General features: G+C 44.7%; 1 protein-coding gene across 1 annotated transcript in view; it reads left to right on the top strand.

Annotated features, from left to right (window-relative positions):
- LDLRAP1 (low density lipoprotein receptor adaptor protein 1) overlaps positions 1-11,818 on the top strand; it is a 68,194-nt gene extending 56,376 nt beyond the window's left edge. Inside the window, exons 7-9 of the mRNA XM_053398742.1 lie at positions 3,447-3,577; positions 5,601-5,635; positions 11,423-11,818. Coding sequence (XP_053254717.1) covers positions 3,447-3,577; positions 5,601-5,635; positions 11,423-11,573 — 317 coding nt within the window. The 3' untranslated portion in view covers positions 11,574-11,818. The remainder of the gene's footprint in view (positions 1-3,446; positions 3,578-5,600; positions 5,636-11,422) is intronic.
- Positions 11,819-18,515: the final 6,697 nt, after the last annotated feature.

Raw genomic sequence — 18,515 nt, 5'->3', positions numbered from 1 at the left:
CTTCCAGAGTTAACACTAGATACATTACTTCTGGTAAATGAGCCACCATAGTTGCTAGAGGGCCGTGAAAAATTGTGTCCTGGGCTTTTTAGACTCGTCGGCCCATGTACTATTTGAAACCAAAGGGGTGCATTGGTTGCCAGATTTGAAATATATTGGCATTATTTTCAACTCTCCTATCCTGCTAATAGTGTTTTCTGCTCCTCCCCTTTTGTCACTTAGTCCAAATTGGGCTCTTCATTGCCAGCAGTCCTCCCCAAACACTCAAAGGTTCCCCCCCTTTTTTCTTTTTTAAATGAATTGATTTTAGAATGTTGTGTTACTTTTATTGTTGTTAGCCGCTCTGAGCCCGGCTTCGGCTGGGGAGGGCGGGATATAAATAAATTATTATTATTATTATTATTATTATTATTATTATTATTATTAAATTCTGGAAAAATTGAGATTTCTCCAAGCCTGCTAAAACCTCCTGGTGCCTGGGTGGTACCTTTTTAGCTGCATAAGGAACAGCACTCACAGTCCAAACACTGAAGATAGAGACAGTTATGAACTGTTCCTTTCTTAAGGGCCCTCTCTTGCACACATACACAAATGTTCACCATACAAGTCTTGCAGAAACTAAAGAGAGGGTGTGGGTGGGTACAGTTCCATCTCTGGTTGTCAGTGGTCTCTAGTAACTGAAAATCCTTCCCCCGCTCCTGGAGACACTCAGATTCAGGTGCATGTCATGTATACAGATGTCACTGACCCCCTGATTGAAATCCATCAAGGACTTAGCAGTCCTTTTGACCTCTGCGACTCCTCCATCATGCATCCTACGTGCCTGTTATTCCTCAGGGAGGCGAAAGGAAGGGGGAGGGAGGGAGGCAGCCTTCCACACTCCTGCAAGCAGCTTTCTGAAAACCGCTCCCAGGGACCCATTAAAACTCTTAGCGGTCTGGATTGTGCAGCTTGCAAAAATGGGGTCATGCCTTCCGAGTATTGTTTTTAAGCTATATCCTCCTTGCAATTGTCTGGTGGCAAGGGCTATCTTCTAAAGCTTGCGTGGCACAAATAGCCTCAAATGAACTGGCGGGGCAGGGAAGGGGGGGCAAAGAGGGGACAGCCTGTCTTCTTCCCCTCCTGGCGGGTGAGATGCTGCAAAGCGGCACTGAGGAAGTCATCCATAAAAGGGGCTCCCGTCCAAAGCGGCTGCGTCGTATTGATCCGCATGTATATTTGATAGGGAAGAAATCCTCTTTAACATCCACTCCATTCCAAAAATGCCTCTCAGGGTAGCACAGATATAAGTCGACGAAATGGCTGGCTCTGAAGGGCTGGATAAACTTTCCATGCCCAGAATCTTTAAATCTGACCTCTGCTTTGGCTTTGTCCAATATCTTTGAATCTGGAGTTTGGGTTTTTTGTGGGTCTTTCAGCCGATTTCAAAGTAGTTAACCTGCCTCTTGACAGATGCGGATGTTGCTGAAACTTTGGTTACAGGTGCCTTCTGAGGTTCTGAAGGAAGGTCTGCAGCTCTGCTGCTTGCTCTGCATGCCAAAGGCCACCCCCCCAGCTTATTTTATTAATTTATTATTACATTTATACCCCACCTTTCCTCCAAGGAGCTTGAGGTGATGTGTGTGGTTCTCTTCCTCTCCATTTTTATCCTCACAACAACCCTGGAAAACCCACTCTTTGGCAGTAAATCAGAACCAAGAGCAATCCACGGAAAATCCATTGCCATTTGCTCCAATGCAGTGCTATACCACAGGTTTTTCCAGGGACAAATGGAACTGCGAATGAGCCCAAAGACTTTTCTCCTTACCTTCATGCAGCACATAGATAAACTATGGAATTCAAGTGATGGTCATCAACTTGGATGGCTTTGAAAGAGCCATATCCTCCATGAATCCTATCAATGGCTATGTTCTGCCTTCCAATGCCGGACGCAATACGCCTGTTAATGCAAGGGACTCACAAGCAGGGCAAGTTGCTTTTGTGCTCAGGTCCTGCTTCTGGGCTTCCCATCAGAGTCTGGTTGGTCACCATAACAAACAGGATGCTGGACTAGATGGGCCTTTGGTCTGACCACAGGCTTTCCTTATGTTCCTGTTGTGTGCACCTCACACCGAGATTAAGCTAGCACAGAAGAACTTTCCTAGTGAGTCACGTCACAGGCAAGACACATCTGCCTCTTTCTCACTCTGCCATCCTTAATGGCACCCAAAATCTGCCAGCTGACATCTCCCCCTCAGCTTGACTCCTCATGGAGGAGCCCGCAGATGAATTGGTGCCCCGCAGCCTGTCTCCAAAAACTCCCAACTCCTGTGCATCGTATTTCTGCAATTCAAATATATGCTTATTGGAAAGAGAGAGAAAACAGAAAAGTAGGACATACTGCCAGTGGAATGCAAAGATGTGTTTTCCTAAAAGGTCCTGCAGGAATTTTCATTCATTGGAAAAGCTGAAGGATCTTAAATCGAAGCAGGATAGACTGGAAAGGAGTACTGTGTTGTGCTCGGGGCAGAGTATAACATGGGATCAATGTGGTTGCTCTGCAGTGGGAGTGGAGGATGATGCTTTTCTGGCTGAAGAGGATGAAATAAATATCATGCCATAGGCCATTAGGACTCCATCTCAGAGCCTGGTTTTAATACTGCTTCCTAGAGCTTGTGAAGTAGTAGTAACAGAGTTATCTCTGACCATTTGCAGAGTGCCTGTATCTCTCTCCAGTGACAAGCCATGCTCAGTCTGTTCCCTCAAAAACACACAAACAGGCCACTTCCACACCATACATTTAAAGCACTGTCAGACTACTTTAACAGTCGTGGCTTCCCCCAAAGCATCCTGGGAATTGTAGTTTGTTAAGGTGCTGAGAGTTGTTAGGAGACCCTTGTTCCCCTCACATAACTTCAATTCCCTGAGTTCCCAAGGAAGAGGGATTAATTGTTAAACCACTCAGGGACAAGAAAATCTTAACATTTCAAAAGTTATTAAAAAACCAAATACGTACATGTCGGTGCTAAAAGGGCAGCCCCCACTCATATGTCAGAGGGCCCAAACAGCTTGGTGGCAGCTCCTCCTTATAAAGCTGCTGGGATGCAGCAGGTAGAACATGTTGCCCCTAGATGGTTCCAAACAATCTCTCCCCGATAGCCCCATAATCAAGTGGTATATAAATTTTCTAAAGACCGACTGATGAATCCAAGAGGATGTTGCTATTAGAGGCCATACATGATGGAGAGGAATCCTCTAAATCAGGTGTGGAGAACCTTTGGCCCTCCCATTCTTACTGGACTACAAATTCCACTATCCCTGACCATTGGCCATGCTGGCTGGGGCTGGTGGGAGTTGGAGTCCACCAACACCTGGAGACCCAAAGGTTCTCCTACCCTGCTTACAAACCTTCTCTCTCCTACGCCTCATCTCCTTTAATTCCCCCTTTCATTTCTGTCCACCTGCAGCGGTCACCACAGGGAACCTGTTAGACCTAGAGAATGTTGCTAAAACTCCCTTGACTGTCAATGCAAATTCCACGCAGTCAGACGGAAGCATCTTTGGGCCACATTCATCCGAAAACAACAACGTCATGTGGGTAAGTGTGTCGAGCACTCATACTACAATCTTGGTAAAATGTGCAGGAGGCAGAATTCAAGTGTTACTGTGAGGAGGAATGAGGAAGCTTTGGCTTGCAGTTTAGATTAACTGCAGTTTAAGGTTCAGACAAAGCCCTAAACTGTGGTAAATGTTAACTGTGGTTTGTTGAAACAAGCAATTTCATAAGCCATCAAACTATACATCATATTAAGCCACAGTTTCTTGGGTCAGAAGACCCGACAAGCTATGATTAATCAGAAGCTTCCCGGCTCCTCCTTGTCAGGAGGAGGAAAGGAGTGTGAGAGCCCGCTGCTCATTCTCATAATGAGCATAGTTAATATGACATCTGCCTGGTGGCATTTATCTTTCTCCTGGCGGCAATGTAACACAAAGATGCAGGGGAAACAGAGTGATAGATAAGCAAGGGACATTGGCAGGGTGCACTAGTCCTGGGATAAATAGGGTGTATGTTTGCATGTGGAGAAAGAGAAGATGAAGAATGGATGGAAGAATGAATGGCATGTATGAAAGAAAGAATGAACTGGATAAATGAGGTATGTGTGTATAGATGAAGCTTGTGGTGTCTGTGTATGAGATAAAGGATAAATGGATGAAGAAGGGAAGAGAGAGGGGGCAAGGGGATGGGAGGGAGAGAAGGGGGTCTTTCTTTGCACTTCTGGCTTTGGCCCCACCCATAGCCAACTGTGACACTGCCCCCCATGGGACTGCAACCCCTGACCACTTTTCCTTGAGGGAACACGGTCCCCAACTTCAAAAAGTTTGCCCTTCTGGTCCACACTGATAGGCAGCAGCTCTCCAGAGATGCACCTGGAGGAGAGGCTCTTTCCTCGGGCCACCTGGTGATCCCAGGGATTGAACCTGGGAAGTATAGTGTGTGTGTCTTCCCTTGTTTTGTTTAAACATCAGAAAATGAAGCCGTCCTCTGTCAGCTGGGGTTTTCAGACTTTCTCCCTGAAGGGAAAGCCTTTTTCACTTTGGCCTATTTGCCAAAGGACCCCTTCAGCAGACAGTGATGCCGATGAGTCTGGAGATTGTCCTCGGGATCTATTCATGGGGGCTGCAGGCCAACACTAATTGGTTTTGCATCAATGCCGGAAGAGCATTGTAGACCCAGAGGTGGGCAGAAGGTACATTGGGATTGGCTGAAAGAGCATTGGATGTTTTCCAGTAGTTGGGCAAGGAATTTTGATCCCCCAAAGTATAGGAGCAGCAGGACTGTTATACCTCAAGGGTATACCGCCTCTCCCCATGTGAACCAACCTGGACCCTGTGATCATCCTCCTTCGTGTGCCTCCCCCATGAGAGGTCCAGAGGGTGGCAACACAAGAACAGGCCTTTTCTGCAGTGGTTCCCTGTTTGTGGAATGCTGTCCCTAGGGAGGCTTGCCTGGTGCCTTCATTACATATCTTTAGGCGTCAAGTGAAAATGTTACTTTATAACCAGGTCTTCAGCTGATTAACATTCTATGCCCTTTTAAATGTATTTATAGGAGAGGGGGTTATTGGTTTGCTCTTGTTTTTATTACGTATTTTGTGTTCCCATTTTGTATTTTTATGTTGAGAACTGCCCTGCGATCTTCAGACGAAGGGAGGTATACAAATTTAATAAAAAATAACAAAAACTTCCCACTGAGGTTACCTGATTTTGATCATTTTATTTCATTCATAAAAGATTTCTTACCTACTCTTCATAATGATCCATGGAGGGTTACAACAGTATACAGATATATAAAGAGATATAAGAACAAGTGAAACCATTCCAGATAGAACAGACTGGACTAAGTCTCCAAGGCACCCCCAGGTCCCTCAGAACATTTTTCAAACTACTGCTTTTTATAGTCATTGTCGTCGTCGTCCCCCTTATACACACACCTCTTCTTTTTTAAGAAATTGCAAATAAAATGCAAAATCCACCCTGTAATGCTTGCCTGCTAGCTGGGAGCTGGGTAACTGTCATTTCAGATTGGTCTAATTTTCCTCCCCCTTCTCTTTATAACAAAGGCAATGGACGACGGACTGGATGAAGCTTTTTCAAGGTAATTTTCTTAATTTGTTTCACGAGTGTCTTTCCACCAGGGGACTGCCCAGGAAACAGACTTGATTAGTGACTGCTCTTTAAAAAAAAAAAAATCATTTTAATGTTTCTAATCGAAATTGTCTGCTGTGCTCTGACCCTTTCAGAGGTGCTCTGTTTGCCTAATTGAACGATGGGATTTGCAGCCGCCTGGATAAGTCAAATATTTTGATAACTTCTTAGGGCAGGAGCTAATTTGTGCATAAGGTGGGGAATTAAACTCCCTAAATGATGTAGCCCTGGCTAGAAGATGTTTGCCGTATGCATGAGCAGAGGTAGCAAATTGAAGGCGCAGTATTTCAGATCCCCACCTTCAGGCAGAGGGGTACCTCTGGACCCTTGGCAAGGAGCTCTATCAGCAATTCCTCCCATCAAAAAAAGAATCCCTTTACCACAGTAGCCACATTAGAAATCACAACACTTTACGTGACCCACGTCCAGGGTGAGGGCGAGGCAAGGAGGAAGGGAGAAAAATATTGCACGCCTTTGTGCTGCAGTAGAAGAACAAGAAGCTTCTTCCATGTTTGATTTCACCCCAATAGCGGCAGTGCATCACCAGATGCATAAACGTCAGACACTTCATAGTCTGATAGGTGATTTTTGCACCCCCAGAAATGGAGGAGGAGGAGGAATTTGGCCCACTGGCTGGTTTCTTAAAGGATGGGATGCAGGGACTGCTAGCTACCACTTCTTCTGGTGACCCTTGCCCACCCTCCAGAGGTCCTCAGCGGCTGCTCCAAAATCATTCCTGTAAATTGTCTGGAGCGGGATTATCAAAATGGCGCCCTTGGTGTCTTCTCCACAAACCTCTGAGCCTCCCTCTCACTGCTCATTTGGTCATGAGGTGGTGAGGGTGGCTACATTTTTGTCCCTTGAAAAGTACATAGAGCTGATGGAAGAAGTTGGAAGAGGGACACTCTTCCAGCTCTATGTCTTGTCCAAGACTCTGATGAATTCTGTTGGATCCAGCTTTTATCCAGATACCTTGAGAAAACAGTGTGTGAGTGTGTCTGTATGTGTACATGCTCTCTCTCTCTCTCTCTCTCTCTCTCTCTCGCTGTCTGTCTGTCTCTCAGACATGGTGTGTGTGATCTGGTGGCAAAGGGAGAAGTGACCACAGCACTTGCTCAAAATTCCAAATATGACCACAGGCCTAAAATGTTTGGCGGTCCCTGAGCTGACTCAGTGTATGGCAGCTTCCTCTGGCTCTGTGTCCCGTATGCATGGCCACATCGGCAGGGTGTTTTCACAAGTGATGTTAAAAGCACTTGCTAGAACTTCCCGGGTGTCATTTCTGAATGTGGAGTGATGTGCAGAGATTCTCCTCCTGACGTAGGGAAGCAGGGCAACCTGGTGCCACTCAGCAAAACAACAGCAGTAACAACCAAGCGCCTTAAAAGTTAGGTGCGTAATAAAATAAATAAATACGTAATTAGAGCCTGGCTGCTGGATGAAACCAAAGGCTCATTCTAGTCTAGACTCTTATTCTCGGAGAGGCCAGCCAGATGCCTGTGGGAAACACACAAGCAGGGCATGAGCACAACAGTTCTCTCCCCACTTCTGATCCCCAACAACTGGTATTCAGAAGCATTGCTGCGTCCGAAAGTGGAGGTAGGAGCTGTTGACAGCTTTATCCTCCTTGATACAAAACCCTAAACATGAAGTTTTGCATTGTACTCAGGAGCTAAGGTCCAAAATCTCAGGGATCAGGTTCATTAAAAACCACAATGCACGATTAATGCAACCCTTAAAATGTAAAGCCTCATTTAAATGCAGCACTGCAAGCAGCTGACCACCAATAAGGCTGAAACAGTGCAAAGTATTTATTATTATTTTTAAGATGAAGCATTGAACTCGGAGCTTTACTAATGCAGAAGTAACGAAATGTGCATGTTTGTCATTTTTATGAACACATTTGGGCAAGGTTGTCAGCGTACAGTGTTCTCTGCAGAAAAAGAGACAGCCCTGGTTGCCGGATGGTGCTGGTTCTCCTCTGTGGTGCAACTTGAGAGGGGCACAGAAGATGAATCCAAACAGAACAAGTTACTAGCAGGGACGAGACCCTCTGGCCTGTGGGAAGGGGGAAATGTGGCCCTCCAGGCCTCCCTACCTGGCCCTTGGGAGCCTCCCCAAGTCACCTTAGACAAAATTCCCTCTCCTCAGTCCATACCCCTCACTCACATAGCTTCAAGTCTTTTTGTCTGGAGGGGATGTGGAGAGTGAGAATGCCTCTTTTTGTCTGGATGGAGAGGGGTGTGTGTAGAAGCCTCTGACTTTTGCAGGGCTGGAATGTAGCCTGCTGTACAAAGGCAAGAGTTGCATTTCTTGCTCCTTCTCCTTTTTGCCTCTGCCCGTGCTTACCCCTGGCTTACAGCCCCTAGAAGGTTGCTCTGAGTGAAAAAATGCAGAACCTCTGGAAGAGGTTCCCCAACCCTTGTGGGAGAGCAACCCCCCCCCAAATCTCCCAGCTCAAAGAGCAGACAGAAATTCACTAGATGCTAAAACGTCTCAGAATTTTCCGACATTTTTTTTAAAAAATGATTTAATTGTAAAGGGTGTATGGTGATATGCTGTGGCTTCTATTGAATCTGAGTTGTGCTGTCTTCTGCCCTGAATGTAGCCTGAAATACTGATCCCTAGGAGCAGGGAGTGGTTCTTTCCTCTCCTTACATGCATGGCTCTATGGGGAGATGGCTGTCTCCTGCTCCTTCTCCTCTACCCACCCACCTCCATCTTCATAACAGCCAAGGGGTAGAAATTCAATTCAGTTCACATTTAAAGGCAAGCCTGCCTGCTTGGCACTTTCAGAAAACCATACAGAAACCAAAACACAGCCGTGCTTCAAAATTCCCATTTCTCAAAATTTTGCAATTCTGTTCTCCAGCTAAGTAATGTGTACAGAAAATGCATAAACCAGGAACATACGGAGCAGACTTTATACTAAGCCAACTGTGCATCTACCTCAGTATTGTCCACACTGACCAGCAGCAGTTCTGCAGCGTAAAGTGTGTCCCAAAATTAATAGGTTGGTGAAGATGACATACAAAAATGCATTATATTAGGGAAGTTGTATTTGCAATTCTATGTATGTTAGGGGAAATCGCATAGCAAAACATCTGTGCATTAGGAGAAAGGTGCCCCGATAAGCAGATCATTTTTATGAGGCCTTTTTGGGGGGCAGGGAATGGGGGAGGCAAACTGATTTGGAAATGTGAACTGAAGCCTGGAAAAACGAGAAACAAAAGCCTGAATCATCAGATTTGCTCATCCCTACATGGGTCATTCAGTGATTGAAACTCCCCACTTTGGAGAAAAGGGCTTAAAAGCAGCCACAGGTTCCTCAGCCACAGCCATCAGGTTGTAGTGCCAGGGATAACTCTTCCCTGTACCATTTCTATGACAGAAGCCTGCTAATAGCAACACCTTCTTGCCTTCTCCATAGCTAACAGCAGCCAGCAAAAGGGAGGGCGATTTTAAGTGAAACCCCTAAACTGCAGCATCCTAAGTGTAACAGTCTATCTGGCCCAGTCTGCAACCAGTCTTTCTACTTCCCACATACTCAGTGTTTGCATGAGAAGGTTAACAGAACAGTGCTGCAATTAAGTAATCCTAATGGATATGCAAGTAGAACTTCCAGTGTGTGTGTGTGTGTGTGTGCGTGTGCGTGTGTGTGTGTGTGTGTGTGTGTAATCTCCCTTGCCCCGAAATTTCTGGTGATGCCAGCAGACGCTGAACAGTTGGGATTGCTGCTGCCATTTCCAATCCCTTTGCCACTGTGCTGCTGTCCTGAGGAGTTAAGATTCCTGATCTCGTCTCCAGAAACATCGAGTGCTGCCATGAGCAACTGGAATTTAATGCAGACAGTGCTGGAGAGACGTTGTGGCGGCCTGTCCATACAAATCGCCCCGCAGGGAGGCAAATTGAGACTTTCCAATGTGGCACTTCATGTATATATATATTTGCTGCTGCTGCTTTTGGTCAGTGTGGCCTTTTCCCTGTGAGATGTGGCCTCAGCTAATGATGTGTCAAGTTCCTGCTAGAGTGAGTGGTCTGTGCGTGGGTATAGCCTAGCAGGGAGTACCTGGCATTGCTTGGGAATTCAAAGAACACACCCACCCCCCGTGTGAATTTTAAATAAATAGGGTAATTTGTGAGTTTGGGAACTGTGCATACACACAAAGACATACATGGCTCATTGCATTCAACAACATCCAAACATCCAACCAGATTGCCCTGGGATGCCTGCAAATGCAACAGCACCTCTTCTGTCTTGGACTTGGCAGAAACTGGTATTTAGAGACATACTGCAAAAGGTCCATCCGGTTTTTACCACTGCCAGTTACCGTATTTTTTGCACCATAACACTCACTTTTTTCCTCCTAGAAAGTAAGGGGAAATGTCTGTGCGTGTTATGGAGGGAATGCCTACGGGTGGCATGCCTACGGATTTTCCTCCTCTAAAAACTACGTGCGTGTTATGGTCAGGTGCGTGTTATAGAGCAAAAAATACGGTAGATGCCTCTGGGAACATGGGTGTAGCCAGGATTTTTGTTGGGGTGCACAGACCTTTTGTTAGCTGGGCAGACCTTTTGTGTGGGTGGGGAACCTCAGCTATGTATTTTTATTTATTTTTATTGATTGGGGGGGCAGCTGCCCCTCCCTGCCCCCCCGGCTACACCCAGGTCTGGGAAGCACACCAGCTTAGATAGCAGCAGGCTTCCCCCATGGTTCCTTCCAAACACAGAGGTTCCCGTTACCTGTCATCATCACCACATTTTGTGGCAGAGAAGTCCGTAAGTTGGTTCTTCTGGATAGAAACCAGAAGGGACCTGCAACCAACACCAGATTTTCCCTTTGGTATCCACTCTTGAGAACAGAGCATTTTAGAGCTAGTTATCTGACCAAACTCTCGCCAGTTTCCTTAAGAAATGCCTTTATTGAACTGCATTTCCAAGTGATGCCCACTCATTCTTGGATGCGTTGCTACAACAAGGTTCCATATGCAGACAGACTTTGTATTTCTGATCAACCTCAGGTGGAAGACATCACTCATTTTCCATTAGCCTTCTAACCCCTTACATAGAGACCAAATAGATCGCTTTCTGAACCTTTGTTCACACCAACAAGCAGGTACACCCCAGCAGAAATAGTTCGGTTTCTTTTGAGTGACAATAATAGCTTTGTAGGAAACAGTGACCCTCTGTGCACTAGCTGGGGGGGGGGAGGAAAAAGGGCTTCGATAAAGTTGCTATAAATCATTGTTGCACGATCAAAGCCTAACCTGCCTCACAGACCTGTTGTAAGGATAAAATGGGACTACGGGGCAGAACCATGCATGCCACTTTGAGCACCTTGGAGGAAAGGCAGGATATTAATGTAATAAATGACAGAAAAGACTACACCACTTTATACTGGAGAGGGAGGACTCATGTTTTTGGAATTCTGCTCTGTGTTGAAACACTCCGCGTCAATAGGATATCAGGAGGACCAGCATGCAAATGCCTGCATTAGAACCTTTCTCCCTGAAGAGCTGGCTTTCTGCTTTCAGGGTTGCCTACTCCCTACCCTGGGGAGGAGAGGGACATTCAGAAGTAACCCTCACTTTAGTCAGAAGTGGTCCACCCTCCTTTACCATACCTGTTGACACTTTTCTCACTCCCCGCTTCCCATGGTGCTGTTTCTGGTGGTGGTCCTTCATACACAACTCTCTCCAGGTCCCTTCACAGGGTTTCTTCTTCTTCCTCTTTCAGACTGGCACAATCTCGAACTAACCCCCAAGACCTCGACATTGGCTTGACTGCACAAGATATCCAAAGCGCCGAAATCCTCTCTCCTGTTGACTGGGACAAAGTAGATTCCTCTACAGTGGCGGGGAAAGACGACCACCTCTTTGGGTTCTGACGTCTTCTCTCTCTCTTTCCTTTTCTCCTGACCAGCTTTTCAAGTTACATAACCACTGAGAACTTGATGCACTGCATTCTGAGTGATTTTTTTAACCGGAGGGTTTTCCTTAAGAAGGGTGGGTGAGGCAAACATCTGATCCAGATGGATGCTATAATGTCACCATATAACTCTTTAGACCAAAGCTTTAGATACTTTAATAATCTTTATATATAAAAATAAATATATGTATAAATATATTTCTTTTTTTAAAAAAAAATTCTTTGCTTTTTATGTAAATGATGAGATACTCCTGAGCATATTTATTCAAGAACCCCTTCAGTTTACATACATTATGGAAATTAAGTGACATTGTCTAACTTAACATTACAGTATTAGACTGCTTTTCCCATTGGAATACTCGTAGTAAACTGTGATAGCATCAGCTGTGTCTTGTGAGGTGGGTGCCAGCGGTGCAACATCAAAGTGATCTGAGTTACTTTTTCTAGAAGAGAAGCAGCCCAACAAGGAAGGAGGTTGCTCTGGGGCAGATACAGCGAGGCAGAGTTGGCTTTCTGGCTGGTTCAAGCAGCGAAGGTTACTATGGGTTACGTGATGCTGCATTAGGTGGGGAAATGGCAGGCTGTGGTTCTCTAGCCCTTTTCTCTATGACTTGCTGGCTCCTCCCACAGGCATGTTGGTGCCAACCCACAGCTGCTGAGTGGACAGAGCCTAGCCAGATGCTTTTAATAAGCATCAGTAGGGTTGTTTTGGTACTAATGGCACACAGGCTGAAGCAGCTGCCTAATCTGTGGACCAGAACTATTGAAACTGCCCTACTGATCCATGAAATCAAACCTGTTTGATGCCTAGGCCCTTTTCAGATGCTGTGGAGAAGGGAAGTCATGAGCCACATGGGGCAGGGCCATGTGTAAATGCTTGGAGAGGCATGCTCTGCCTCTTCTCTTGTTTCCCACACAGCAGGGGCCACACCGCTGATAGTAACTTCCACCTCTAGGCAGCCACCAGCCTGGTTTCATTGTACCTCGGCTTAGCAAGAGAGGACCTCCTGTCCATGTTGGGACACCATAGTGAGACTGGAATAGTGTGCACAGTGTAGTGAACAGGGCTGGCTTTCCATGTAGACAATTCTGGGAGGTGGAGGTGGAATATAACATTCTTTCCCCCTGAGAAATGACAGCCACGTGCTTCGAGCCAGGAATACAGGAAATTGACATCTGAACATGTCTCATGAGGAGTCTGTTTGCACCACCCTGAAATTCCTGTGGAACTGGTCCAAACATGTGTCAGAATGGGGCACCATTCATGACCCTCTTTGTAGCTTGGTATGAGTTGAGCCCATTGGAAAATGTTCATATAGACATGCAGGGAGAGGGGCAATTTCAGCCCCGTGTGGTTTCTACCCAATCTTAAGCTTCATGTATCCAAATAGCAGTGGAAGTCTTAACTCTGTTCCTGCACTTCAAGCTGCACATGCATGGATCACATGAGTGGATGTTCACCATTTGGTGGTGGTAACAAACTCCATATATATAGAAAGCTAATGTTGGGAAGAAGACTTCTCATTTTGCCTTTTCCCTGACTTACTTCTTTTCAATGTGTTGGGAAGTGGTTTGGAGAGCAGGTGTTAAAACACATGCCCACCACTTTCTGTTCTTGGAGAGTTGATCACTGCCAATGCCTTTTTAAAAGAATAATACTTTATTGCTTATTTTATTGATTGTAAACTGCTTTGGAGCCCTGTTGTTAAGCAGGAAAGAAAGCAGGCTGTACATTTTTTAATCAGCCTTGTATTTAACCACTTGCCTAATTGCCACAGGCAAAAATGAATTCCGTGGAGGCTAATCACAGAGACCAACTGAGCTACCAGAGACAGGATGCAGTATCTGTACCTCATCCGCTGGAAAATTCATTAGGCTAGTCACTTTTCTGTCCTTATGTACAAGGTTGTTTTAAAATCTGATGTGGCTCCCCAAGCACATTTTTTCTTCCTCCTTTCCTCATCCCAGACCCCGTTGATTTTGGCAAGAAGAAAAAAATAAAGTAGACTGCTCAGCCCAGTGCCCTGAGGGGGATGTAAATCACCCGGTCCACATCAATCAGTGTTTTGATGAGCTAGGGTGATGACCCATTCCTTCACCTGATCTGTATGGATCATCTCAAACAGGAGTGAGTGCCTGTTTGCATGTGTGAGAGCTAGTGTGTATGTGTGACTGACTGACTGACAGACAGACAGACAGACAAAGACGCATCCACACCAACTTTTGCCCACGCTCACTGCTGGTTTGTGGCCCCCAGAAGGTCACCAGGGATGAATGTGGCACTTGGGTCAATAAAGGTTAGCATGCATACATACATACATACATACATACATACATACATACATACATACCTGGAACAGTTTTTGGCCACATCCACACTACACATTTAAAGCGCTTCCCCCAAAGAATGCTGGGAATTGTAGTTCTGTGAGGGGTAGACTTCAGGTTCCATGACTGCTGAAGTGCTATAAATGTTTCTTAAATGTATGGTGTGGAGCTGGCCTTCGCATGCACCCTCCCCAACAACTGGGAAAGGTTGTGAGGGAAGGAAGATTCACAGGTGGTTGGGAAAGAGAGATTGTAACAGGTGATATTCTTTGGAAAGCAGCATGGTATTGATCCTTTGTGGTGATGAACTGCACCATGCCTGAACAATAATTTGAATCCGATGTGCTTTTTTTTACCCTTTCCAAAGGGCAGGCTATAATTGCACTCCTTTTCTCACTCAAATAGGTCTTAGCAAAGAGAGAGAAAAAATAAGGACCAATGTTTGCTTTTCTTTTTGGTGGCTCCATCAGAAGCAGGGTCTGTCTCATTGCATTCTTCCTGAGCTCTTACTGGAAACGGGGAAATTGTGTTAGCTGTTAAAATGAGAAAGATCAAGAACCGCCTCTTTGAATTACCAGTGGGCAGTAATGGGTTCTTTCGTTCGTTCTTCAGCCAGCTTCAGAAGAGAGTAGGCATACTTTCTCTTAAGACATATAGCTTTGCACTTTAAAAGGAAAAAAAACTTGAACCAAAATTATGGTTTCAAATGTCAGAACAGGTTTGTATGGCTCTGTAACCTTTTTCTCTTTTGCCTTTTGAAAGTACTTCATCCAAAAACACACAGCAGCTGTTGAATATTCTTCCTAAAACTGACCTTTGCTCTTTTGCTGCAGCAAAAATGTTTGAAGACTCATCCATCACATTGATGGAGATGCTGAGCAGTTTCACTTAGATTTCTCTGTATATTTGCCAACTAGGAAGAACTCAAATGCTGAGGTTTGGCTAGTTGACTAGGCAACAGTGGTCCTTATATTTATTCTTAAACATCTCTTGTTAATATTTGGTAAGTTCCACCATGGTCCCCCCTATGCATTCCTCTCAGCCATTTAAGCTGCTAAATTGAAGGCCGCCAAATTGGATTAAAGGAAAACAATAATTCCTTTCGGCTTTCTATTTTTTAAAAAAAATAAATGTTAAATGGCTGTTTATAAGTGCATTTCTGTCATACATCTTTCTTTCTTCCCACCTGCATCTCTGACAGAGGCTTAGAAAATAAATTCTCAGTCTAATTTCTCATTTCATAAGACTCTGGATTTAGAAAACTAAATAATGGGAGACTCAGGATTACAGTCATTAAGAGATTATGTTTAACAATGATCCTGAATAGCTGCACTGTGGCACAGTTTGCTGTGTTTGTGGCCTTGTTGGAAATATACTAATCTGTTTTATAGATTTGTAATTGGCTTCTGAAATACTAATTTCACTTTTCCCAAAGAATCTTTTTATATATATAACTCTGCTAATGCTACAGCTGGGCAAAGTAAAACTTTAATGAGGCTGACTATTCAGAAGACAGCAGATAGATTAACCTCCGAAACCAGATAGTTTGGAAACTTGGCTCTTATAAACTGTGTACTAAGTTGACCCTGGGAGGAAAAGGTGTTTAATGAAACTTACTTCATCTCTCCAAAAAGGCATCTCTTCTCAGCATGCCCTGCCTTGTAGCACAAGGTACAAAAAACTCTTCTATTTGGGTTGACAATGCAAGGTCCGTTGAAGATCTCTGCTGAAAATATGTATATCTATATAGACGGTATCCTCATCTGTACAAAACTAACTAGAATTGAACAGAAACTTGTCTTCTACATGGAGCAGAATAAGGTGGTAGAATAGAATGTTTCACTTCAGGGGACAGGTGAGGGCTCAAATTTGGAATGCTGTCCATATTAAAGCAAAATAATAATTCCTGAAGGTAAATATCTAGCACGTTAGGGAGAGGGGTTGTTGCCCCACTCACTCCTTGTTTCTACTCACATGGAGTCTTTCATGAAGAATAGGATTGGGGTGCAGGTGTCTCTCCTGATATTGCTGGACTACAGCTGCCATCATGCCTGACCATTGTACATGCTGGCTAGGAGTGATGAGAGTTGATAGTTCAACATCTGGAGGGCCAGATAGTCCCCATCCCTAGTGCAGAGGAGAATTCACAAAGGTGATTCCTCCCAACACCCACCGTCTAATGTGATGCACTCTGTTTTATCACCTCATATCTCTACCACCTCATTTCCTTGTCTATGTCGCCCAGGCTTCATATACAGGAGTTTGCTGCAGTTGTTGCTATAGCAAAGGTCTTGAAAGAATGGTCTAAGAAGTTTCATTTTTATGAGAACATACCTATTTTGGAAATCTCTAGGAAAAAAGTATATGTAACATGAACAATATAATGCCTCTGTGTATATAGTTAAACATATGCTGTAAAAAGTACATTTGCTGTTGAGAAAATAAAAATTCTACCTTTTTTCCAGTAGACCGTTTTTATTTGGTTTTGATAATTGTATTGCACACTCTTCTACTGAAAAGTATTCAAAGTATTCAAAGCTGGTGACAATAGTCATAAAAAGCAGGGCTTTATAGGCTCTGGTGGGTAGTGATTGGCTTTTGGAGTCAGCTGACTGCATGTGGACTGCATGAGGCAGGGGTCAGCAACCTTTTTCAGCCGTGGGCCAGTCCACCGTCCCTCAGACCATGTGGTGGGCTGGACTATATTTTGAATAAAAATAGGAACGAATTCCTATGCCCCACAAATAACCCAGAGATACATTTTAAATAAAAGGACACATTCTACTCATGTAAAAACACACTGATTCCTGGACCGTCCGCGGGCTGGATTGAGAAGGCGGTTGGGCCGCATCCATCCCCTGGGCCTTAGGTTGCCTACCCCTGGAATGAGGCATACAACTCAGCCTCCCAGATTTGCAGTTGAAGAGGAGGCGGCTAGGCACCAAAGCCTGATAATGGGAATCTTTAGTTCACGGATCGCAGAATTGCAGAGTTGGAAGGGGCCCTGAAGGTCCAGCCCCCTGCAATGCAGTAATCTTGCCCACAGCTGTCCCTGGGTGGGCTCAAACCACCAACCTTCTGGTTAACAGCCGGATGCACTGGAGGGTAGTATGAGGAGCCTCAAGCCCTGGGGCCAAATGCAGCCCTCCAGACCCCTCTCTCTCTGGTCTCACCCCAAACCACACACCCTCCCAAGCCTCATGTCTCAACACCCCTATTTTGCAGCCTCCTTGAATGTTTTTGCCTGACTCGATTGTGCTCTTGAACTTGGAAAACGCTTGCTGCTTGCCTACAAGGAGAATAGAGGAAGCTGTTTGAAGAAACTACCCTACCCTACAAAGATGAAATTTACACCTAATGCTCCACCTACTCTTCTTGCCTCTGGTGCTGGCCCTCAGAGGTCTGCTCAGAAGAGATTGTGGCCCTCAGGATTGAAAATTTCCCCCCTTTCTGCTCAGATTCAAGACACTCACACACCCAGAGAGCATCTTATGCCTTCGTGTTCCTGTTTTGTGGAGCATATCAGCCACCGTCACGCCTGGTCATCGAAGTATCTGTATGTATATAGCCCTGACAAATGGCACAATTCAAATACTCAACTTATTTTGAGGCACGTTATTCTCCCTTCCAAACTTCCTCTTAATTGTTAAGCCACATAACGAAGAAAAGCAAGAAATTATTAGTTTTTGGCTATTGACAAACAGACGAGGTTTTTTATTTGTTTGTTTTTTAACCACTTTACCTCAGGAGAAATGGAACGTAAACTTGAAGAGTGAAGACTTCACTCTCTGGAAATGGGTGTTGAATACTGAGCAGGCGGAAGTTTACAAAGATGCCCTGCTATTTCATCTGTGTTGTACCTGTGTGGAATATTCCCCAAAAGTTAATTTTACTATTTAAATAGGCTGTTCCAGTCTAAGGATATGTCTCAAATTGTGAATACTAAGTGTCTGCCACCCGGCCTCATGAATAACTGATGAAGGTGCCATGGAGCAAATTGATCTTTCAATTTTGATGTGACCTTTTTCAAGCTTCTGGGTTGAATCTCGGGAATCCAGAATCTCTTTCTGCCTTGCCCTCCGCAAATCCCTTTCATTATTGATCTATTTATCTCTACCACCACCTCATCCCTAAAGCTTGGGTAGGTAATAAATTGGTTTTAAAAAAAAATCATACAGATAAAAATATCCAATTTAAAAATCTGTTGAAAACTTGGTAAGTCCAACTGGGAGCAAACGTCACAATCATCAGCTTAAAACTGTTTGTCGCCTGACAATTCTCCTGATGCAGGAAGAGCAGGGTAAAACAGTGGGTTGCTGATGACATTTCCTGTAATTGTTTTTAAATCCAACCACTGCAGAGCACTCTTTGGGATTGCACTGAGAGGGGCACCCCCCTTTTGTTGCCCTTTTTGTCTTTGTGGCTGAAGGGGGGGTGCTTTAGTGAGGGCACAGAGCCCCAGGGGTAGGAAGTGCGTAATTTTGCCCCATTGGAAGGTACCTAGAAATACATGCTTGCCTGTTTGTTTATTATTATCATCACTATTTCCATTTATTGACCACTTTACTATTCA

Source organism: Podarcis raffonei, chromosome 8, assembly GCF_027172205.1.
Source record: "Podarcis raffonei isolate rPodRaf1 chromosome 8, rPodRaf1.pri, whole genome shotgun sequence".
NCBI classification, from domain to species: domain Eukaryota; kingdom Metazoa; phylum Chordata; class Lepidosauria; order Squamata; family Lacertidae; genus Podarcis; species Podarcis raffonei.
The sequence above is the reverse complement of the archived record's forward strand: the minus strand, read 5'-3'. Positions and strand labels throughout refer to the sequence as shown.